At 38.1% G+C, this 23,383-nt stretch overlaps 2 protein-coding genes across 4 annotated transcripts; one reads left to right on the forward strand and one right to left on the reverse strand.

Moving 5' to 3' along the window:
* Positions 1–2,902: 2,902 nt before the first annotated feature.
* On the forward strand, positions 2,903–15,926 carry LOC144632577 (uncharacterized). 2 transcript variants are annotated; one of them, XM_078491253.1, is made up of 3 exons: positions 2,903–3,153; positions 9,644–10,156; positions 14,719–15,926. In XM_078491253.1, the coding sequence occupies exons 2-3, from the start codon at positions 9,648–9,650 to the stop codon at positions 15,644–15,646; spliced, it is 1,437 nt and encodes a 478-aa protein (XP_078347379.1). In that variant the 5' UTR covers positions 2,903–3,153; positions 9,644–9,647; the 3' UTR covers positions 15,647–15,926. The 2 variants fall into 2 exon arrangements, with proteins under 2 accessions (XP_078347379.1, XP_078347378.1); XM_078491252.1 differs by lacking the exons at positions 2,903–3,153; positions 9,644–10,156 and adding an exon at positions 13,226–13,366 and having other exon boundaries at positions 14,635–15,926.
* A 408-nt stretch (positions 15,927–16,334) lies between these two features.
* On the reverse strand, positions 16,335–23,291 carry LOC144632580 (uncharacterized). 2 transcript variants are annotated; one of them, XM_078491256.1, is made up of 4 exons: positions 23,273–23,291; positions 23,063–23,158; positions 22,708–22,974; positions 16,335–16,583 (listed from the first exon to the last, which is right to left on the reverse strand). In XM_078491256.1, the coding sequence occupies exons 3-4, from the start codon at positions 22,964–22,966 to the stop codon at positions 16,528–16,530; spliced, it is 315 nt and encodes a 104-aa protein (XP_078347382.1). In that variant the 5' UTR covers positions 22,967–22,974; positions 23,063–23,158; positions 23,273–23,291; the 3' UTR covers positions 16,335–16,527. The 2 variants fall into 2 exon arrangements, with proteins under 2 accessions (XP_078347382.1, XP_078347381.1); XM_078491255.1 differs by having other exon boundaries at positions 23,063–23,290.
* Positions 23,292–23,383: the final 92 nt, after the last annotated feature.

The following is a 23,383-nucleotide window of genomic DNA, read 5'->3' on the forward strand; positions in this document are numbered from 1 at the left end:
TTTGTTTTTGCGACGAAAAAACTACGGATATTTCCGACTACTGTCGGAGAAAACATTGTGCATATTACAGGACAACTCGGATTAATATTAATCGGATTAATATTAATCCTAATGATTATTATAATCCAGTAATAGATTATTATAATCCAGTTATAGATTATTATAATCCAGTAATAGATTATTATAATCTATTACTGAGGTTTGAACCGTGCCTTAATCCATTAGGATTAATATTAATCTTATGTAAGATTAATATTAATCGGATTAATATTAATCTTAATAATAAATCTCAACAACTCAATCCTAGTCCAAAGCTTCCGAACTGAACCATATACTGGCATATACAAAACGCAAAATAGTCAACAGACTTGCGCGTGAAAGATTTCAAATCTATATTTGAATCATGTGGTGCCAACGCGTGCCAACGCAACGCTACGAACGAGGGCGGTAAAAAATCCTAAACATCGAGCTAAAAAAGACAGAGCGCTCGATCAAAATAATGCAAGAAGCATAGCCTTTACAACACACAGTGTCTCTCTGAAACCAACTTTCAGCTTTTTCATAGTAAAGTTGAACCAGTCTCTGGCGAAGCCGGACCAAGATAACCCGTGATAAGACAATACATCTTGCAACAATATTGATTAAAATACCGGGCCCGGCGTCAATAAAATGCAAGTAGTTTACATTTTCACGTAACATTTCATATCTTTTACTTCAAGGGCGAACAATTTGAGAGCCTAAAGCATATCTTGCAAATAGAATTGAGCCAAAACAAACTGAACTAGCACAACATGTGGCAGAGTACAGATTTAGAGGTGTCCGTTCAACTCTACTTGTAAACGGAAACCACGCAGCGCGGACTAATGACCTCTAGACACTTCCTTGGCCACAATCTTACGGCTCTATTCAATACATAATGCCTCCAAATAAAAACAGTACCCTCAGAAAGAAGTCAGAAGCAAATAAGGTCGAAAGACCGAACTAACATAGAACGGCAAAGGTACAAATGTCACGAACGTAGGAGTCGTGACGTGACGGATGTGATTAGTGACTTCTGTTTTGACAGTCCTGTGTTGTAAGTCTGCAGTGTGTTTGTCGTCAGATAGTCAAATAGACATATCTGTTTTCCGAACATTCAAAAAAAAAATAATCAGGATCATAATAGAGATTAATATTAATCCGGATTATAATATTAATAATAATCTAATCCCTCCAATTTTTTGCCGTGCCTTAATCTATTACTGGATTATAATAATATATTACTGGATTATAATAATCTATTACAGGATTATGATAATCTATTACTGGATTATAATAATCCTATTATAATCTATTATTATTATAATCCGCGGATTAATATTAATCCGAGTTGTCCTGATATTATTGCGGCATAAACAAATCAATACACTCAAGCTGCGTTTTGTCTAGGCTCTGCGAGGGTCGGATTTCAAGACAGCTTCTTCGTGGGCTTAAGAAGGATTAAACAAAAGCCCTATATACAGTGAATGCTTTCGAATTATATTTGAAGATGAAATACGAAAAAAATTTGCTGTCTTTGACTGAAATTCCACTCGAACTGCGTCGATACGATCGCATGTTGTAAAGCCGATTCATGCAACATTGCTGTCAACGAGAGGTCACGCCCTTAACGACCTAGGCTGATGACGAAATAGAATGGCGCTTGTAGCGACCAAATTTGGCCTAATTTTTAACCGCTCCTAAGCTAAAAGAATCCCCCATCTCTTGCATTTGTTTTAACTTCAAAAATATCTTTGAAAAGAGCGAGTTTTTTTGGTATGGTTTATTTTTGACGTTTGTAACTTTTTAAACGATGTAAGTGCTAGTGATTATTTATTCGTGTTTTAGCGTTAGTTACGCAATCCATTGTTTGTACGACGCTTTTTATAGATCGCCTTTCAGACACACGTGCGTTGAGATAAGAAAGCTGACATGTCACTTTTAAAATTGTTTTTTAACGTTTGTAAATGTGACAAGTCACGTTTTTTTCCACGAGATCGCAAGTGATCACCCACAGCTGAAAGTAATCCCTTGAGAAATTAAAACAGTCCCTTGAGAAATTAAAAAAATCCCTTGAGAGTTTACAAGAATGTGAAATTTTCCCTAACATAACTGTTATTCTCCTACTTTCGCTTGTAAACAAGCAAAAAAGTCGAAAAAACGGATGACGTGACACGAGGTGACGTGACGTGAAACAAAAACGTGCCGTGGATGTTGTGTTGACTAAAACACGTCACAAGGCGAGCGTAATAATTTTTTATAACAGTTTAAGCGTAACTATATGTAGTTCATAGCGCGAATTCCGTATTTTATCACAAAAATATTTAAGTGTAACCTTTGAATCTTTTTAGCATTAGTAAATTTGTTTTGTGAATATGTTTACTTTTTTTCAGCAGCGAATAAAATTTGAGAGAAAGATGCGCGTTTCTGCACGACTCAAAAAGATCAAGAACGGATGACGTGACACGAAGATGATGTGACGCGAAACAAAAACGTGCATGAATGTTGTGTTCACTAAAACGCTTCTTTGAATGTTTTCTTACGTGAATGGGTCATTGATAGCCTATGCTCTGAGGCTTCGTTGAGCGAATTCTATTCTCTTTTATCATCAGAGGATAATTGTAAGTGATCCTCTTTCGATTTGTTTTGTGAAATTCAATTTAGTTGCCTGAAAGAGAGAGACCCTGGAACGAGGTTGAAGAATAATTTGTTTCTGATTGACATGTGCTGAATGCGTTTAAAGGACCTTTCTGTCAGCACGTTTCTCGTTTAATGATGAATTAATTGCGGTTTGATATCAGAATCCAGTGAGTGACTGAGTGAGTGAGTGTTCGAGTGAGAAAATGCGGCCCATAACATAACCTCATTACCATTCGGTAAAAACGTGAAACTGGGCTTGTTCCACGAGAATATTGTTCGAGGACGTAACGTCATTGAGAACCCTACGAGTACTTGGCAATAGTTCAACTTGTGTCGCAAATAATTCAAAAGCTTAAGTGGCATAAAAGGGGTTGCAAATATCTGATCTCACAGAAAATAGCTGGTCAGGATTGATTTAAAGCACTGTACTGAGTAATTTGTGTGCACTGCCGTTTTTTAAAAGATCCGTCGGAACTCGCGAACTGGAAAGGAAAGGTACATGTATGAGTAACAGCCGGTGGCACGTTTTTTATTTATTGCCACGCAATTAATGTTCACTGTCAATGTTCACTGACCGTATAAGGGGACTGTGAGGGCAAACTAACTGTTGCACTTCCCGCCAAAAAAAAATCTAAACAAACAGCTTCAGCTGTAGTGTGGATATAGTGGTGCGGTGCTGTGGAACAGTTTACCTGTCAAACTGCGGCAAGCACAAACTTTAAAAACAGTGTTTAAATCCAGCTGCAGCCGTTTCTTTCAACACACAGCATCAATAGAAAACAGGAATTTTCTTTTACTGTATTAAATTATTGTTTAACTATTAGAAGAATGATTAAGTAATGATTGATTAATATCAACAACGGATCAAATTACGCCAACTGAGGTTTTGTTTTGGGGTTATACAATTTTTTAAATTTAAAAATGATAGAAGCGTACGTTCAACACAGTATATGTAAGTGCGGGATTTCGTAAAATTTTCATTGCGTAGACAGCTTGCGCCGTGTCATTCGACATGGATATATTTTGCGCGATCGAATATTACAATAGTAGGTATTCAATCGTGTCGCAGAATATTGATTCCCTGATGTCAATTGAAACACTTCTTTCTGAGTGTTGACGGTTTTTGGCAAACACTCACCTACAAACCACAAGTGTTCACGCGTTCGTATTTCCTTGGAGTGACGTATTTATCACCAAGCGACAAATTATCTTCTTGGGAAACAAATTGTTTCACGGAATTTCTACGGTGGAAGGAGTGAAATTAACTACGATACCACTATATGCAAAATATTTGTAAAAACTAGCGGATAAGTAAAATAGCGCTGGTACATTTTGAAACGATGACGTAAGTGATGGCGTCATCGCTTTATGTCATGAGGCGATGGACGGGTCTTTTTGCCTGTTGTATGTTGCGTGCGATCGAACAGAAATCATACAAGTTTGACTTAATAATTAACAAGAAATCGCTGCGTTGAACACAAAAGCAAAATACTCCCGTGCAGTTTGAAAAGGACACTACAATGTATTAACGAAATACAACAACAACAACAACAACAACTTTATTTGCACCTATTCATTCAATTATTAGCAGAACAATAAATAAAATAAAATAGAGTTAAGTGCATGGCTGCCCAGAATAACCACGATTGGCTAACAAGATTGGGCAGCCATACTTAGTTTTTATCACAATAATTTATAAAAAGGTCAGGTATATTTAATATTTACATAGCAAACTATACAACACACAAACACACAAAAACAAAACTAAGTAGGCTTAAAGAAAAATTAATGGAAAAAAGATGGAAAATGACATATTATAGATTTAAATATAAAAGGTTCAGTTAATAGCTTGTGATAATGCTTAATTTATATTTTTTCTTAAATTGTTTAAGTGACAGAAGCTTAATGTCATCACTGATAGCATTCCAGATTTTGGCACCCTGATATCTAATATTAAAGATTCCATAATTTGTTCTGGTTTTGGGTAAAGCATAAGTCATTCTAGAAGAAAATCTTGTATTGTAACCATGAGTTTCTTTTGCCGAAGTGAAAAAAACATCAAAATTAGAAGGAAGAAGTTGGTTTTTAAATTTGTACATAAAAACAGCAATGTGAAAAGTTACTTCATCAAATAATTTGATAACATTTAAATCTTTGAAAAGTGGACTTGTATGTTCAGAAAAGCTAGAGAAAGTTATAATTCTAATGGCTTTTTTTTGTAATACAAAAAGAGGTTGCAAAGAAGTTTGATAAGTATTACCCCAAGCTATTAAACAATATGTTAAAAATGGATAAACAAGAGCATAATATAGGTCCAGCAAGGTTTTACTGTTAAGATAATAGCGAAGTTTAGAAAGAATTCCTATACTTCGTTTAATCTTTTTTGCAATGAAATTAATTTGACTTTTCCAGTTAAGATTTGAGTCAATATAAATTCCTAGGTATCTAATGGAAATTTCTTGAGTCAATGATTTATTATTGATTGATAAGGAAACTGACTTAGATAGTTTTTTTTTTGGATTGGGTGGAACAAAACAAAATTTGACTTTTCAATATTTAAGGAGAGCTTGTTTGCACATAACCAGGAATGAACTTTACTAAGTTCATTGTTGAGATTGCTTTCTAGTATATCAATATTTTTATGCCTAAAAAATAAGTTTGCATCATCAGCAAACAGATGGAAATCTAATTGCTTTGAGCAGTTATGGAAATCATTAATATAAATTAAGAAAAGCAAGGGTCCCAGTACAGACCCCTGAGGAACACCACAGGAGATATTTACCTTATCAGACTGAGTGTTACCAAGAGATACAAATTGTTTTCTATTACTCAGATATGAAGTGAACCAATCTTTAACAATGCCACGGATACCATAGAGCTCTAGTTTTGTAATAAGTATCTCATGGTTAACAGTATCAAATGCTTTACTGAAGTCCAAGAATATTCCACAGGAATACTCACGGTCTTCAATTGCCTTTTGCACTTTGTCAATTATGCTTAATACTGCATGGACAGTTGAATGATGGGAACGAAAGCCAAATTGCTTGCTGTAAATAAGGTGCCTCTTTTCAAGATAATTGGATAGTCTATTAAATACAAATTTCTCTAACAGTTTGTTAAAAATAGATAATAGAGAAATAGGACGATAGTTATTTAGGCTAACCTGTGATCCCTTTTTAAATACTGGTATAACTCTAGCTATTTTGAACCTCTCAGGAACAATGCCAGTTAGGAATGAGGCATTAAAGATTATTTGTAAGGGCTCTGATAGAACACCTTTAAGAATTTTTAAAATTGAAACAGGTATACTAGATGGACCTGTTGCTTTACCAATAGACTTATTAAACAGAAATATCTAAAGTCTGTTAATAAACACGGGTCGCTGTGAGCAAAATCTTGTCACGTTACCATATAAAGTAACTTTTGTAGAGTCAACAAAGGGGAAATCTAAAAAATAAAAAAATAAAATATTACTTTTGTTCAATTGAGGAATCTACGGAGAAAATGTATAATTTGCATCTCTGTGGCTTCATAACTACCGTATCACATTAATTTGAATTCCAACATATCAAGAGAGGGTCCCATTATCCTCTCTTGAACATATCTAATATTGCTTCTTATTTTAAAAAAAAATGTTAGATGCAGTTGGATGAAAAACAGTCTTTTCACGCACAAGGTGTCAGTTTCTTTTATTTACTTAAATTCTTCTGGCAAGATTCCTTAAAATTATGTAAGACCCCTTGTATATAAAACGTCATCGCTTCTGCATGCATTGCGTTCCATTTATTAAAATGGTAACCAAAAATTTCGAAAATACGCAAAATGTACCAGTATCTTGATTTTTAATTTTAATTTTTTCTTTTTTTTTTTTTGCAATCAGCAGAAACTTCGAAAATTTCTTCCTCGCTTATTCCTTAATTTCTATAGACCGTAAGAGGACAGATAGATAAAATTTGTTTTTAATTTGTAGACAAAGGACAGACGCATAAGAAATCATCCTTCAAAACTTAAAGTGATGTATTTTGCAGGCTGCAATAAAATTCCCTTCACGGTTCCACCCCTAAAAATGGTTATTTTCAAACGCGCAGACTTTTAACTTCTACACAATGCGCGACTGAATTTAGGAGGGACACATTAAGGCGAAACTGCAGAAGTTAGTGTCGTTGTCCTTTTGTCTTTTTAACCGGGCGGGGACTGGGCCGGCCCGGTTCATAAATCGCCCGGGATTTTGTCGTTGTCGTGTCGGTAAATCGTTCCAGACCCGCTCGGGCGCTTCCTTGGCCAGGATTCAAATCACGCACTTTTGATATTTATTCGGCAGGAGCTATAAAACCCGGCTATTAAATCACTCTTTAAATTTTATCTAAAACCCTGATTTCTGTAAAGCGTGAAATATATATTTTTGTGTTATTCAAGCGTTTGGATTGCGAAACCGGTTATTGTTTTGACAGCTCCACGCCCGGCCAGGGGGGGGGGGGGGTAATCCGGGATCAAAGTGACGGGGATGATCGAATGGAGGCAAAACTCAGGACCCAAAAAAATCCCTAAGTCTCCCGACTTTACCCAAAAAAATCCCTGGACCAAAAAAAACGCCCAAAAAAATCCCTAGTCAAATTACCCCTAAATTGCCAAGGTCGCGCCAAGGCACTTTAGTTTGATTTTAATACCCAAAAAAATCCCCTATTTAAATCAAGTCACCCAAAAAAATACCTGCCAAATTCTCCTACCCAAAAAAATCCCGGAATCGAAAATTTCGACCCCAAAAATATCCTTTGCACATCCCCGTCACTTGGATCCCGGAGTACCCCCCCTGGGGCTCCACGCAATGTTTTTCAGTCACGCAATGTTTTTGCAGCAAGCTTTACGCATAACTGCTTTAAAAAAAACGGCTGGTAGCCAGAGCATTTTTGAGCCGGAATGCTTTGAAGATGCTTTCCATTTAATAGGAAAAATTATGTCCATTTTCATCCGTGCACAGTTGAGCTGGCAAAGTCGCGTATCAGAGACGATTGAATGTTTGCACAGCAAAATAATCTTATTTTGGTTCTTGATGTCAAAGCTTTACTTACACACTTCCCAAGACTTCAGTAAACAAAATGGTAATGTATAGCATTTCTAAGAACTATGATGGTATTTTTGAAAGGATCCGTAAAGCCAGCAAGTAAAAAAATGGTCAGCAAAATGAAAATGAAATCTTGGCGCGGGTAATTTAATACATGTAATTAAATTCTACCACGGCATGCAAAATTTCACGGTTTTGAAATTTTCTAAATCTTTTTGCCTTTTAAAATGTTTCTTGACCCCATCTTGAATAAAAATTCATCTAAAACATTTTTTCATGTTTCTTTCATTTTTTCACGTTTGCATTAGTTGCCTTTTTAGGCTTTTGAAACGGGCACGGCATCTATTTATAGATTGAGGCACCGTGTGATGTTTTTAATCCACATATTTGCGTTATTTGTCGTTGTAGTTCACTCGGCCGCCTTCTTGGCCAGGATTCAAATCCCGCACTTTTGATATTTATTCAGGAGCAATTAAAATTTTATCTAATACCCCGATTTCTGTTAAACGTGAAAGATATATTTTTGTGTTTTTATTCAAGCGTTCGACTCAAGCGAGTACTAGAGTCCGAAACCGGTGATTGCTTCGACAGGTCGAAGCTTTTTTACATCAGTCACGCAATGTTTCTGTAGCAAGCTCCTGCATTTAAAAACGGCTGGTAGCCAAAGCATTTTTGGGCCAGACTCTACTTTGAAGATGTTTTCATTTAGCAAGAATTTTGTCCATTTTGTCCATTTCCATCCGTGTACAGTTGGGCCGACAAAGTCGTGTGTCACAGACGAATTGAATGTTTACACAACAAAAGAACCTTATTTTGTTCTTGATGTAAAAACTTACTTGCACACTTTTCAAGAACTCAGAAAACAAAATGGAAATGCAAAGTAATAATATAATAATTTCTCAAACTAGAATGGACCTTAAATCGGTAAAGCCATCGTGTGAAATAATAGACGGCAAAAATGAAAACTTGCCCTTTGGCGCGGACAATTAATTAAATTTTATCACGGCATGCTATTTTCACGGCTTTTAAGGATTCAAATTTTTTTATGCAATTCAAATGTTTCTTTGCCTCATCTTGAATCTTTTTTTCACATTTAGTTGGGATTTTAAACAGCATCTGTTATCTAATATGTGTTATTTAATGCATGCCCTTTTTTAGTCTTTTTATTTCCTTCTGTAATTTTGTTTAGAAGTTTTTCGGTTATTCTTGATATTTGACTCTTTTTATTCGTTTTTTATTATTTATGTGACTCGTTTTATTCGAGTAGGAGCTAATACTGTAATTTTTTTGGTTACTCCGCTCTTTTAAACGAGAAATATAAAATATATATTTTTTGTTTTTCATTCAAGGGTTTTGAGTTTCAGTCGGAACCGAACGGCGATGGAGAAATGACCTGCAATGAATCACGCAATCAAGAACTCGCGTTTGCGTGACTGCTTCCCAAAATTGACGTAAAGAGCTTGCATGTTTAAAAGCTAAAATGCTTTATTATCTTGTTCTTATTCCCATTTTTTTGGTGTGGTACATTTTTAAAAATGTTTCAAAACGCTTCTTAGTTTTTAACGAAATCTTTCTAATTGTTTGTTTGTTTTGGTCGGATATCGTTTGTACTGCCATTTAACTGGTATGAGTTCATTTATTCAACGTTTTGAATACCTAGGTTATTCAGTATTCAGAAAAAAAATAAAAATGTGAAAGCCTAAGCAGGAATTTGTCCAAGCATAGACAAACAATCCACATACTTGCGTGTTACTCAATTAAATGGTATTTTAAAAGTTTTTGCTGTACTTGCCTAATCAAGTAGTTAAACATTAACCGCCCGGTTTTAAGCTGTAAGCTTTAAGCGTCTTGTTTTATTTAAGTAACAATAAAGTAGTCAGACAATTTTATTTATAAATTAACAAAAACTGCATATTTCATCAGGACAATGCATCAAGTGGCAGAAATATCCCTTGTATTGATATTCCTAGTGGCTGGGACTCAGTCCTACCCTTTGGATGAACTTAGCACTACCAGACAGCCAGCCACCCCAGGATGCTCCCCTCCTAGCTGTCTTCATGAGTCAAAATGCTACGCAGATGGACAAGAGATAAGCCAAGGAATCGATGGAAGAGGATGGTGTTATGGCCTCCTCTGTAGTCAAGGTCAAAAAATGGCATGGGATAACTTTAATTGTAATCAAACAACAACTACACAACCAACTCCTCGTCCAACCACTGCCACCCCTACCACCTATACACCCACCTTCACCCCCACCACCCCAGGATGTCCACCTCCTAGCTGCCTTTATGAGTCAAAATGCTATGGAGATGGGGAAGAGATAAGTCGAGGATCCGATGGAAGAGGATGGTGTTATGGCCTCCTCTGTAGTCAAGGTGTACTTCTTGCATGGGATAACTTTAACTGCTTTTCAACCACAAGCATGGAGCATCTGATGTCAACTCCAGCAAGCCAGGCGACAACATATTCTTCATTTACAGCTGCATTAACGGTGACGCTTCCTTGCCTTTACCAACTCCTACAGTTATTCTAGGAAAAAAGGCGACATCATATCCTTCATTAACAGCTGCATTAACGGTCACGCCTTCCTTGCCTTTACCAACTCCTACAGTTACTGGGATGGCAGCAAGTTCGTTATGTTCGACATCATTTGTTCTCGTGGTGCTAAGTCTTTGCATTCATTTGTGATGACTGTTCAAACGTTGTAAAAAAAGTACAGTCTGTGTCGAGCCAAGTGGCCCATACAGCCGGAGCTGCTTATCCCGGTTTCTGTAGCATTAAGCGGCTAGAAGTATTTCTACTTGCCCCTGGATGGGATGCTAGTCCATCGCAGGGTTACCGCCAGCAGTAAATTCGCCGGTACCCATCTATACACCTGGGTGAAGCTCAAACGTTTTAGGTGTGGCTAACTTCTATGACGACAATCAAAAAGAAACACCCAGTCATCTGTGTACCGGATCTTTTAAACAACAACGCATTTATTTACCCTTTTAGTTACTACCTACATGAATCAATACGACCGCGTTTTATTTAGAACCGAGACAACACACGAAGAGTTTGGTATGACGTCATTTGAGTACAGAGGTCAAATTAACTTACCTGTCTCATAAATACAACAGAATACAACATAAACATCACCTTGTACAAGTATGTGTGGAGATAGAAACACGGCATCTGGATCCCAAAAACATCATCAGAGTGAAGACATTTTGACCTTTATATCATTCAGTAAAGATCCTTAAGGGGAAGAGGGAAATATTGAAAAGAACGTAATTACCATAAACGAGGAAAAGTGATAGCAAATATAAGTGTATCAATTATTTGTCTATCAAATCCTGAGCTGTAAACTAGCCTATAGAGTCTATTTTAATTTATGGAGAGTTAGCCGTGTAATGGTAAAGCCTTGCTTGGAACATAATTATATAACGTACCTACCGTCTATCTTACTCTTTTAGTCTGATGTCTTCATTTATAGGAGCATATTTTGGGATTATTTTAGGAATAAATTTTTAAGTACTTGCTCGAACATTCAGGTTATTTATTCATCTGCGGAAAACAAGGATTATGCCAATGAGTTAGGTGTGAACTCTCGTCGCTAGATTATTAGATGCCATGCAGCCATCGTAACATGCCGTACTTAAGTGAAATATCCAAGCCCGAGTTGGTACCTCTTAAGGGTTAAAAAGAATTTGGAACCTTTAAGGGTTTTTTTAATTTTCCAACGAGCATCCCCGTCATTTTTATAGGAGTCAGTTCCCCCCGGAAAGGGAGGGGGCTGGCGTTCAGATGGCGATATCCGCGCATCATTGTTTATACCCCTCGGGACCCTACACACAAGGAAAAGAGAAAAATAGCAATTTTCTTCTCTCTTCCCTATAATTTTCACTTTTCTCTAAGTGTCAGGCCTACCCACATGCAACCATCTGAAAAAAATACGTGAAACTGGGCTTAACTAAAAATAACACGCAAACCGCTCATTGCGAACAAACGCATTGTTGCAAACAATTATACCTTTTTACTTGAAGTTTCGTCTGTTTCTACATACATGACCATACATCTTTAAAAGAGCAATGAGATTGACCGAGCCGACTACTCAGACTACTCACCCAACGGCGAGAAAATCTGCGACTTTCCTGAGATGACGAAAACAGATGATGAAAAGAATAATAATAATATAATAATAATTTGTGCATATTACAAAATGCAAACTGATAAAGACAACATTTTTCGCTACCCACGTTACTATTTAAGGTAGGTTTCAAACCCCTAATTAGCAGAGTCTCCTTTATCTTACAATATACAATGGATATAACAACAACAACAACAACAACCATTTTATTTTATATCTGACCGTCCCCTTGCTAATATGTCGAAGAGAGTACGTGACGTGGTCTACAATACAATACAATGTTTAATGTGGTCATTACACTTAGCTATGGTTTCGATGCGTCCCGCAGATATGGTTAGCAAAATCTGCGGGAACGCACCAGCTAGTTTACAGGTAAGCCACAATGAAAATAAAAAATAAAAAAATAAAAAATAAATAAAAATAAAATAAAGTAAAATAAAGTGAATAAAATTCTTCAAAGCTTTAAATATGTGCGACGCATTTCCTGATTAAAAATGAGCTAAAAGTTATAGAATATATACAATTATTTAATTAAAAATTACAAATGACGACTAATATCTACAGCATTTAACGCCTTTCTGAAGGTTTTATAGCATATTGAAGTTCTGGCAGTGTCTGAGAGGCTATTCCATAATTTGGGGGCGAAATATCGCCAAGATTTGAGTCCGTGCTTGGTAGTTTGCACTTTAGTCTGCAATGGCAGATGCGTGACACTTACTTGTGATCGCTTTAAAATGTTCAAACTGGGCTTAATCCACGAGAATTACAGGGGCGTCAGCAGGTTTTTGAAGAGTTTGGCCTTGCCAACCGCTTTGAGGAATTGGGGGGGGGGGGGAGGCGAGGGGGAGAGGAAGGACCACCAGGTAAGTTTTGGGTATCAGGACCTCGGTACATCGGCTTTCTCCATCCAACGTTTTGGTGTTTCTGTGTGTATTTCGACAGCTCCTTACATTTTAACATTTCATCACAAGGAATTGTCCCAATTTTCGCTCGTTCATAAATACACGAACTATTCTTTAGCAGCCCATGTCGTTGTGTGTTCACTTTGTCTGTCACCTGGCTAACCCAGAAGGCTCCACAGTTCGCCTTTGCGAGATGAGCCTTCATCAGGGATGGAGAGCCGGTCCGGGAGAGTAGCGAGATATACTTGCTTTCTATATGATCTTAAAAGTGCGTCAGCTTAATTGTTTCTATTGCAAATTTAGGAATAAGAGTAGGGTGAAAAAAGTTTGTAGGCCGGGGCCCACGGGTCTATAGGCTAGGTACCCCCTGGAATGTTGTTTGGGGGCATATTGAGTATCCTACAAGTACTTGGCAATAGTTCAACTTGTGTCGCAAAAAATGCAAGAGGTTAAGTGACATATCTTACACAGTTTAATATTACAAAGGGTCTTGCAGATACTTGATCTCACAGAAAATAGCTAGATCGAGTTGAAGTGTTGTACTGAGTTATTTGTGCACACTGCTGTTATTCAACAGTTTTACGGATCTGTGTTCGCGAGAACTGGGAAGGAAAGGTACATGTAAGAGTAACACAAGTTTTTTTTTTACATTATTGACACGCAAAGATTAGAGATTTCGGTTGTCCGCATGATAATCTTGTTATTCTGGGAGCGATAAAATTCGGATCATCCTAAGCCGTTCCTATCAACGACGGATCTAATTAACTGAGCCAACTGAGGTTTTGTTAGAGAAAACAGTTAAACAATTGGTGATATAAGTGTTCAACATAGTATATATCTATAATAAATAAGTGCAGGGATTTCGTAAAACTTGCCTTGCGTAGACTCCGCAGCTTGCCGTGCCATTCGACATGGATATATTTTGCGCGATCAGTACACGGTATTCAGTCATGCCGCAGACATATATAGGTTTGCCTCAAAAATGTCAACGGAAATTAAAACCAGCTGATAAGTGATATACAGCCGCTGGTACATTTTTATAGCCTGCGAATACAGCCGCCTCTCATTCGCGTCCCGTTTCGCTCTTCGTTGCGGGACGCGAATGAGAGGCGGCTGTATTCGCAGGCTAACATTTTTAATATGTTGCAAACTAAACGTTTCGATAACGCACAAAATTCAGTTACCTTGATTTTGTTTTCACGGTTTTTTTCTTCCTTTATTTTTCAAGCAGCAGAAACTACGAAAATTCTTACTCGCTCATTGGTTTATTTATATCGTCAGTAAGAGGCTGGATACATAAAATTTAATGGCTTTTTATATTTGTAGACAAGGGACAGACGCATGAGAAATCATCCTTCAAACACGCGGATGAAGTCAAATTCCCTCCACGCCCCATAAATGTTTAGTTTCGAACGCACAGGCTCCTTCCAACCGGGGGGGGGGGGGGGGGGACTCCCATATGAAAGGACGGGGATGCTCGTCGTCTCGCTTAAGGGTGTAAATTTCGGATTTTGGTCTCGCTGTGTTCTGGGCAAACTGTCATTATTTTTAGCCGTCAAGGTCTCGTTTAGGGTAGCACGCGAAGAAATAACCAAAAAGAAAGAATTTTCATTCGTTATATTTACTCAATTCATATAAACAAAGTCTCTTTTAGGGGTCTTCATAAACTTTGGCCACGCGCAGATTGGACTCTTTTAGGGGTACAATTCAAAATTTCCGACGAGCATCCCCGTCCCTTCCTCATGGGAGTCCCCCCCGGGCCTTCCAAACAATGAGCGCCTGATCTTAATAGGAGAAGCAGTAAGTTCAGATTTGTTAAGTTGCGCAATAAAGTATCCAGACAATTTTATTAATAAATTAACAATAACTGCATGTTTCATCAGGATAATGCATCAAGTGGCAGAAATAACACTTGTGTTGGTATTCCTAATGGCTGGAAATCAGGCTCGCCCTTTGGATGAACTTAGCACAACCAAGCAGCCAACCACCCCAGGATGCCCCCCTCCTAGCTGCCTTCATGAGTCAAAATGCTACGCAGATGAGGAAGAGATAAGCCAAGGATCCGATGGAAGAGGATGGTGTTTTGGCCTCCTCTGTAGTCAAGGTCAAAGTGTTGCATGGGATGACTTCAATTGTGGTCCAACCACAACTTTGCCTCCAACAACTATACCCAGTGGTTGTTATGATAAGGGTGTTTGGTACCCCAGGGGAAGTGAGATAAGTCGAGGAACAGATGGAAAAGGTTGGTGCTATGGAAAGATTTGTGGTGATGATGGGCAGATGCAATATTGGGACAACTTTAATTGTGGTCAAACAACAACTACACAACTAACCCCTCGTCCAACCACTGCCACCCCCATCACCTATACACCCACCTACACCCCCACACGCTCTGGGTGCTACTACAATGGCATTTGGTATCCACCAAACAGTGACATCAGCAAAGGATCAGATGGTAATGGCTGGTGCTATGGATTGTATTGTGACCACGATGGTGGGGTTATGGCATGGGATGACTGGAATTGTGGCCCAAGTACCACCACAGAAACCACTTCCACTGCCCCAACCCCTACTCCTACCCCATTAGGTTGTCTTCAAAATGGTATTTGGTATCCAGCGGGCAGTGACATCAGCAGAGGATCAGATGGGGAAGGCTGGTGTTATGGAGAGTATTGTACTCATGATGGTAAACTCCAGCTATGGGATGACTTTAATTGTACAACCACTCAGCCTACAACCCTCCCTACAAGCCTGCCCAAAGGGTGTTACTATGAAGGCAAATGGCGCTCCCCTGGCATCTTTGAAGATACTGATGTTCGCGGGTGTAGATATGGAGCACAGTGTGGCATGGATGGCACTGTGACACGTTGGGAAGAATTTAACTGCCAAATGTAACTTTGCCACCTTGTGTTGTGCTTGGAAAATTAAGCACATGACATTGTATATTGATGCACACTATATTAACGTATTACTGAACTCTGTCAAAGGGAAAGTACTCGTAGACCAATATAAGCAGAAAAATGTACAAAACTGTGTTGAATTTCTGATACCTCTAATCAATGTGACTCTTACTTTGTTACTTACAGTAAAAGTCTGCAAATATAAACCTGTTTGAGCACCTGGTCAATGCAAATGAAAGCTGTTGAGCAGTGCATTCATGTGCTGCTGTTTACAAGGTAGTTTCAATTTTTTTAAGGGGCTTTTTCACAGATTTTAACAGAAAAATTTTTTGAACAGCCAAAATTTATATTTGTGCTGTAGGAAACCTAAAAGTAATAGCCCATTTTTATAAAAAAAATTGCTGTATTAGAGCACTGAAACTGTTAACAAGATGGTTAGGATTGAAATGGATTACAACGTGAAAAATTAAGGCTAAACTTTTTAACTTGTTTCTGCACATCTTCAAAAAATCGATATTTATATCCAAAATTTGATTGTTGGGATTTGCATTTTAATTTCAGGCATTCTTAATTTTAATTTAGACATGTTACTTAAGCAGTCTGTGTGCTGCAGTTTTTACATATATAAACACCATATCTGAACTGCCAAACTGACTTTATTCTAAAAGTAAACATTCAAGAAAGTGGGCAAAATTATGTTTATTAAGGATTAAGATGCTAAAACAACACAACAGAAAGATTTTTAACCTGTACAATTCTTAATACCAAACCTTGTCCTTACCAATTATAGCAAAATGTTTAATTACAGAATGAGAGAACTATGCAGAATTAAGTGTCACAGTTGAAGAAAGCACCTAGGAGATTGTTTTACACAAGTCATTCATATTCCACTTTCCACTTGGTCCAGTCACCTTCTTCTGTATTAAACCAAGCTAAGAAAACAAACAAAAAACCCAAGATCAGCATCAAAGTTTTCCTTACCATGTATCATACATTTTCTACCATTCTTTTTGGGAGAATTAATAAGTCCCTTTATTAGTCAATAATATTATTTCCGGTGTTATGGTAAAAAACAAATTGACTACATTTTTCGTGGTCAATACTGTTTTATTAAAAACTAGCTATGGTATGTTGCAATTGCTCTCGGCCTGACCAATCGATGAAAATTGATGATCGGAAATCAATCAATCAATCGATATCAATCGATGATGGTTAGTTAATTGAATCGATGACCAATTGATAGTCACAAATAAAATTTCCTTAATTACATTGATTGTCATCGATTGCTATTGATTTTCATCGATTGCCATCAATTGTTATCGATATCTTGCGGCATACTTGGGCATCCCCAGGACAATTCTCAAGGATATCCGGAAATAGATTTTCGCAATCTTAAAACAACTGATCGTCAGCGGACGTGGATTCCATTTGTGACTATTGAGAAGCTACTATCAACAGCAACAACAACAGAGCCACCGAAGCCGTAGTTGACGACAGAGGTCGCTCCTACTTGACAAATAGACCCGGCAATGAAAATACTACAGAAAATATCAGTGGATTCTTTTTTCGCTATCCCATTTATTACTTGGATGTGAAGAACGATCAGCTGTGGTCCTTTAAGAGATTGAACTGTGGTATTTGCTCCTTCACTTGGTTTTCCTTTTAGAGATTATAGGAATCTACCTAGACCAAGCAAATTATCTTCAAGCTATTTTCCTGTTGCTGCTTATTCAAGTTTATATTTCTTTAGCTTGTTTAGCTTACATCATATTGTACCTGCACATAAAAGAACTTTTGCTGTTGTATTTCTCAAGTAATCTATATGCGAGTGTACACCTTGCCCCATTTCTTAATAATGTTGTTTTTGATACATAACAGACATACCAGACGTATATCACGAAAATGAATAAATGAGGTATTGGTCACGTTTAAAAGCCACTGAGTTGATGTAATAACACCCAATGGTAATCAATGGTAATCGATGAAAATCAATGACAGTCGATGAAAAGCGATTAAATTAAAAGGCACAAAATTTTCCGTTATCCATTGGTCATCGATTTCCAATATCAATTGATTAATTGGCATCGATTATTATCGATTGGTATCGATTATCATCGATTATCGGTTTCATCGATTAGTCAGGCCGGGAATTCCTGAGTTTCGACTGGTTTACAGGCCATGGTACATGAGCTCATATACCATGGACTGCAAACACGGTAGGTTTACACGTCCCCGAGAACAGCTGGGGGGCTCAAATAATCGTTCTTTGGGTGTTTTTAATAAAACAATTATTCCACTTGCACTTGTTGGATATGAGATAGCAGGGCTACAAAGAACAGTCGGTCATCAGACATTAGCTGACCAAAATTTGCTCATGTCCGACAACATCCCAAGTGTGGTCGGACAATGACATGATGTCCAGACAATTTTTTGATCTTTAATCATTTTATAAAAAGTGATAGAATTTGAGCAGGAATTATATTTTTTAGAAACTACTCAGAATTATTGAAGTCCATTGCCCCAGAAGCAAGAATAGTCTAAAAGGAACATCAAATTCCAAGAGCACCCATCCTCCCCCTGGGGCATACCCCAGACATTTGACATGAGGTTAGCTATGTATGGGGAGGAATTTCATGTAAAACTTTGCCTGAGTGCTAGGTGGGGAATTTGACCATCGAAGAAACATTAGTCAGAGGTCTCAAGTTAAAGGATTTCAAAAACCCATTTATTGACTACGAGTGTTCATGGTACTTGCATCATTCCACGATTCCATCTCCCCTTTTTGTTACAGTATCCTTTTCCCTTTATCAAAAAACATTTAGCATGGATTTGTTGTCAGAAGCAAATTTTTGTGTTATCAATTTGTCAAAAGCATGTTTTTACGTTATCAAATAAGGTCTTGACAGAAACCTTTTACAGATAACATGTTACAGGGGTCAATAAAATCACCACTTTTAGCCTGGATCTGTACGCATTTTTTGTCAAGTCTGATTTTTTCCTGGCTGTCAAACAAGTTTTTGATAGCCATGCATTTCAAGGGACGCAATCCATATACAAAGATGACATACAGTACCGCCTGGAATCATATGCACATTGGCACGCGTGAAGCTCGAGGGCAGAACGCGTGTATTGCACGCGGGAGGAACGAGACGAAACCGCGCGGTTCACGAACGAAACCCGCGCGGTTCACGAATGAAAACCGAGGTCAGAAATTCATCTCGGTCAAATGGACGAAAGGCCGACACAAAAGGATCTGTCGGCTATTGTTGTTTTTATTGTTTTCGTTTCAATGGATTTTTTTCTCACATTTACAACTTGCTTACACCGTATTCAGCAACGAAATGCAAATTCGTAAATTTTGTTGAACTTCAAGATTTTCACGGGTTCGTATTGCTGGTTTTCACTGTCACGCAAGTAACGATACTGTCACGCGCTGCAAAAAATAAATCCAAAGCTATTGAGTTAAACAAATCAAGAATTTTACAGGTTGTAGAAAATAACAAGATAGTCTACGTGTCCAAGTCTCAGGTCTGTACGGTATTCCGTACTCGAGTTATCCGTCATAATGTTTAACACAAATTTAGAGAGCACAGTATGGAAACGCCATGTTGGATCCCATGTGGAGGGGCACCAAGATGGCCGCCGGAAATCAATGAAAACATCTGGCACTCACTTCTGCTATAAAGCGCGGTCAGTTCACCTTCGTGAACACGTAAACATTCATATAAACACTTCTTGTAAAGCCTCAATTGTTCAGATCGTTAAAAATAACAGGATGAGGCATTCTTTTTAAGCATACGTGACAGCCTTCAGGCAGCCGTTCTGATGTCGTGTGGCGCAAAACTCCGAAATTCAAAATGTTATATCTCAAAGACGGTGGATGCTATCGAGCTGAAACCCTTCAATAAGATATATATTAAGGACGTCTAATAGCTCGTGAAGGATACAAAGTCAGGGGCCTCGCGATTCTGGATTTAGAATTTTGATGACGTCACGTGAAAACCAAGAATTGAATGTTCCGTGCGTGCTAGCATGAGAAGCTTTTGAGTCAAAACTTGTCGCTTCGCGAAAGAATTAATTTTTTCAAAAATGTTAAACGTGAATGAAAAAATCGAAATTAATGAGGCCTGTAAAAGCACTTCTCTTGATTCATTCATCCGAAAATGAAGGAAGCGAAAATCTTTTTGCAGCCGCGCCAAGGATTTCTTATCTTCAAATGATCTGACACATCGACGCCCGTGTGTAAATAAAGGTCGCAAAGGTCACACTTGTCATGTTTTGTTGCAATGTCTAGTTATGAAAACGAACGTATTTAAAGTCTGTTACTTAACAAGGAGAGCGTTTATTAAGATCGAATAAAAGTTTCACAGAAGATTAAGAAATCAATGACATTTATTTGCGGGGAATGTGTTCTCTTTCGAGCGACAAATGCCGACAATTGTCGGCTTCCAATCCACCAAAAGTTCATTTGCCGTTCAACTAGATTTTTGCCGATAAGAATTATTTCGCGCCGATCAGAATAGCTATTTTCGGTCAGTTCTAAATTTGACGTTGGGTTCGTGATTTTCGGCTCGATGGTAGTCAGAAACAACTACAAAGAACATGAATCCTGTCTCGCCCTCCCAGACATTCGGTATGCTGGTAAACAACTCGATGAATAAACTTGTCATTTCGCAGCTTTTCGGCAATTGACAAATTGTGTTTTCTGTAACAACTTCCTGACAGTTCTTCCTTCGATCTCCAACCCATCTACATCTTGTAATTCCCTGACCGTTTCTGAAATTTTCCTTCCCTTTTTTAAGAAGAACAAAATTTTTCGCGCGCGACCAAGCTGAGCAAAGTTGATCGATTTCTGAGAAGTGTCAAGCAACGCGTGCTATTCGATTACATAACATTGCCACGTGAATGAACGAGCGCTTGCGTTGCACGTTTAGCGGGACGTTTAGATTTTGTATTTTTTAAAATCTCATATCTTGTGCCGATAATTTTCCTTCTTAGGGTTTGATCTTTTTTTATTTTTGATTGTAAAACTTTTGTGACATCGTGCGGAAAACTACCTAAAATATGTTGTTCGAATGAATGTGCAAAAATTCAACTGGTTGTGCCGGTCCGCCAGTCTCTGATTCAAAAAATTGCAAAGGGACAAGAAAACCGGTAATAAAATGAATTTGAGTGCAAGCAGGCGAAATAATATTTACTTGTCTAATAAAAAACAGAACAAATAAGACAACGCGAGGACAACGCGTCAACATATGTTTGAAATTAATCGAAGCGTGAACAGCAAACAACTTTCGATGGATTTTCGATTTAAAACTCGTCAACTCAGTTTGTAGCTGCGGTTTATAGTACATTTAAAACAGGGCAAGAAATAATCCTGTGATATTTCGATGTTTAGGCGAATATTAAAAACGTTCTCTTCAATGTCGCACGTTTTTCGCAGGCGGCGGGATCAAAATGTTATTCCGCTGATTTTTTGGATGAACCAGCGTTCTCTTTTGTCTGTTGTGGTTTCCGATCAAATCTCTTGGGTGACGGTGTCAAAAACCTAACAATGAAGAACAACAATAAAGCTAACTAAGGCAATTAAAAGCACAAAGACGCGGCTTTGAAGAATGCGTGATTCCCTCGGTTTCGTCTCGGTTTCGTCTCGTGCTTCGTTAGTTCCTCCCGAGGTGGACGCACGGGCAAACCGCGTGCACTACCCGCCCGTCCACCTCGGGAAACCCGCGGCTGATGTGCATATGATTCCAGGTGGTACTGTACCCAATGTTCAAAGGTTTGAAATGCATTGTAGGGCGATTTCAAAGACAGAAAGCCATTCGCAAGTTTTCCAAGGTGACAGAGTATTTTACGTCAAAGCAAGGGAATGGAATGGAACAATATGCGTTTTTTTCTTATTTAGCATGTTTTAGAAGGAAATAAGATCCTCCAACATAATTTTCTGGAGGAACACAATACCTGAGAAAATTGCTGTTATTCATCTTAACAAAGAAACTTAAACATGAACCAGAACTTTCTGTCACCAAGGATGAAATTTTGGGCGTATCAGCCCAGTGAGTTGCAATTTTGAGCCCTGTTGGATGCTTAATGGTCTGATATGAAATTTTTTACTATAACATTACACAACTGTGATTTCAGTTGGCCTATCAAAGCATGATATTTTCTACTTCTACAGTGAAAATGTAGCTGGCTAGTGTGGTCAAATTGCTGGCTACTGCCAGCTGTGGGCCGCTATTTTGAACCCTGTGTTACCAAAGCTAGAAAGAGCAATTTCAGTCAAATGTCTTGGGACTTGCCCCTGGGGGGTGGGGATGGGCACTCTTGGATTTGACTGATACATAATAAAAATATATAAAGGCAGTTCCATTTTATAACCACCTCTCCTCCTCCTAAAGGGGGAAATTCAAGATTTTCCCCCTGTAAAGAAAAAATCAAGGTGCCAACGAAGCAACTACAGCAGGGATTCCAACCCTCAGAGGAAAAAAATGGGAGATTTTGGTCATGGCTACTAGCGCCGAAGGTGCGAGCCTTTAGAGGGTCTCTGGCCATGCACCCGGCCCCAGCAAAATTATAATAATATAGGCCTCTAAACCATGAACGAACGCAAACATCGCACGAAGTCAAGGCAGTCCATCACATTACTGTGTCCAAAAAACAGCGGCTCATGCTAGGAAGCACTAAAGGTGAAAGAAGCCCGAGATACCATAGAGAAACGACAAAGGATCATGCAAAAAAGGCTAGTGTAGCAGAAAAAGGGTTATCTTACTTTGCTAGAGAATATTGAGCGAAAATGGGAGGCTGGAAACGATCGCTGAAAACGGGAGGTTTCTGGTCAAATCGGGCGGGAGGGTTGGAATCTCTGCTACAGAATTCAGGGTCACTTTGGTCCACCTCATTTGCATGTGTTGGAATGCTTTGCAGAATGAGGCATAACACTATTCTTATTCAATGACATGAGTGCCTCGTATTCTGTAGTTAAGTCATAAAATGGAATAGCCATAGCCTCCACTGCAGTCCACTGTTGTAATTTTACAAACTAACAATAAAGATTTATACCTTTCTTCTTAAAAGCTTCAAAAGCTCTCTTGTAGTCATTAACAGCTTTTCTGCAGTACTGTTTGGCATTCACCTCTTCCCTTCTGTAACATTCCTGGACTCTTTCACGGTATACGTTAACAGTTTCCAGTTCAATGAGCCTTTCCAAAGCCCAACGTTCTCTTGCGTTCCAAAAGGCCACAGGATCCTTGCGATCGATTTCCTCAAACGTTGGGGATTTCATTCGTTCGTCAAACCTCGTCATGTACTTTTCGGACATCTTGAAATCTTACAAAAAAGGAAATTGCTGTGATGTTACACACAAGTAAGTTAAGAATAGTATTAATCTCACTTTAAACGATAAGAATAGTAATACCTTTGAGTTCTCCTTCTTATAGCTGTATATCGGTACCGAGAGTCAACACCGCTTGGAAAATATTCAAAATGGCTGGCACAGGAGAACAAGCGGTTTCTATGTTGTATAAGACCTAGTTTAGTGTCTTGAAAGGAATTCCACTCTGGAGACAATTTATCACAAGTGAATTTCAAAAATTCAAATTGTTTAAAACACTATGTAGCACCTTACTTTTTCTGTATTTTTTACATGCTCTACAAGAGATGGAAAGATACGTGCGGGAATTTAAGCTTCCAAGTGCAATAAAATTAAATTGATCATATTTGATGTATATATTGAAAG

Source organism: Oculina patagonica, chromosome 12, assembly GCF_052425735.1.
Source record: "Oculina patagonica isolate OP01 chromosome 12, crgOcupat, whole genome shotgun sequence".
In the NCBI taxonomy this organism is placed as follows: Eukaryota; Metazoa; Cnidaria; class Anthozoa; order Scleractinia; family Oculinidae; genus Oculina; species Oculina patagonica.

What these genes read in the sequence shown, in the direction of transcription:
- LOC144632577 (XM_078491253.1), top strand. Translation starts at nt 9,648, where the DNA reads ATGCATCAAGTGGCAGAAATATCCCTTGTATTGATATTCCTAGTGGCT. An exon ending in ACAAGCATGGAGCATCTGAT is followed by an intron (nt 10,157 to 14,718) that starts GTCAACTCCAGC and finishes GGATGAACTTAG; the next exon opens with CACAACCAAGCAGCCAACCA.
- LOC144632580 (XM_078491256.1), bottom strand. Translation starts at nt 22,966, where the DNA reads ATGTCCGAAAAGTACATGACGAGGTTTGACGAACGAATGAAATCCCCA. An exon ending in TGAAGCTTTTAAGAAGAAAG is followed by an intron (nt 16,584 to 22,707) that starts GTATAAATCTTT and finishes TTGTTTTCTTAG; the next exon opens with CTTGGTTTAATACAGAAGAA.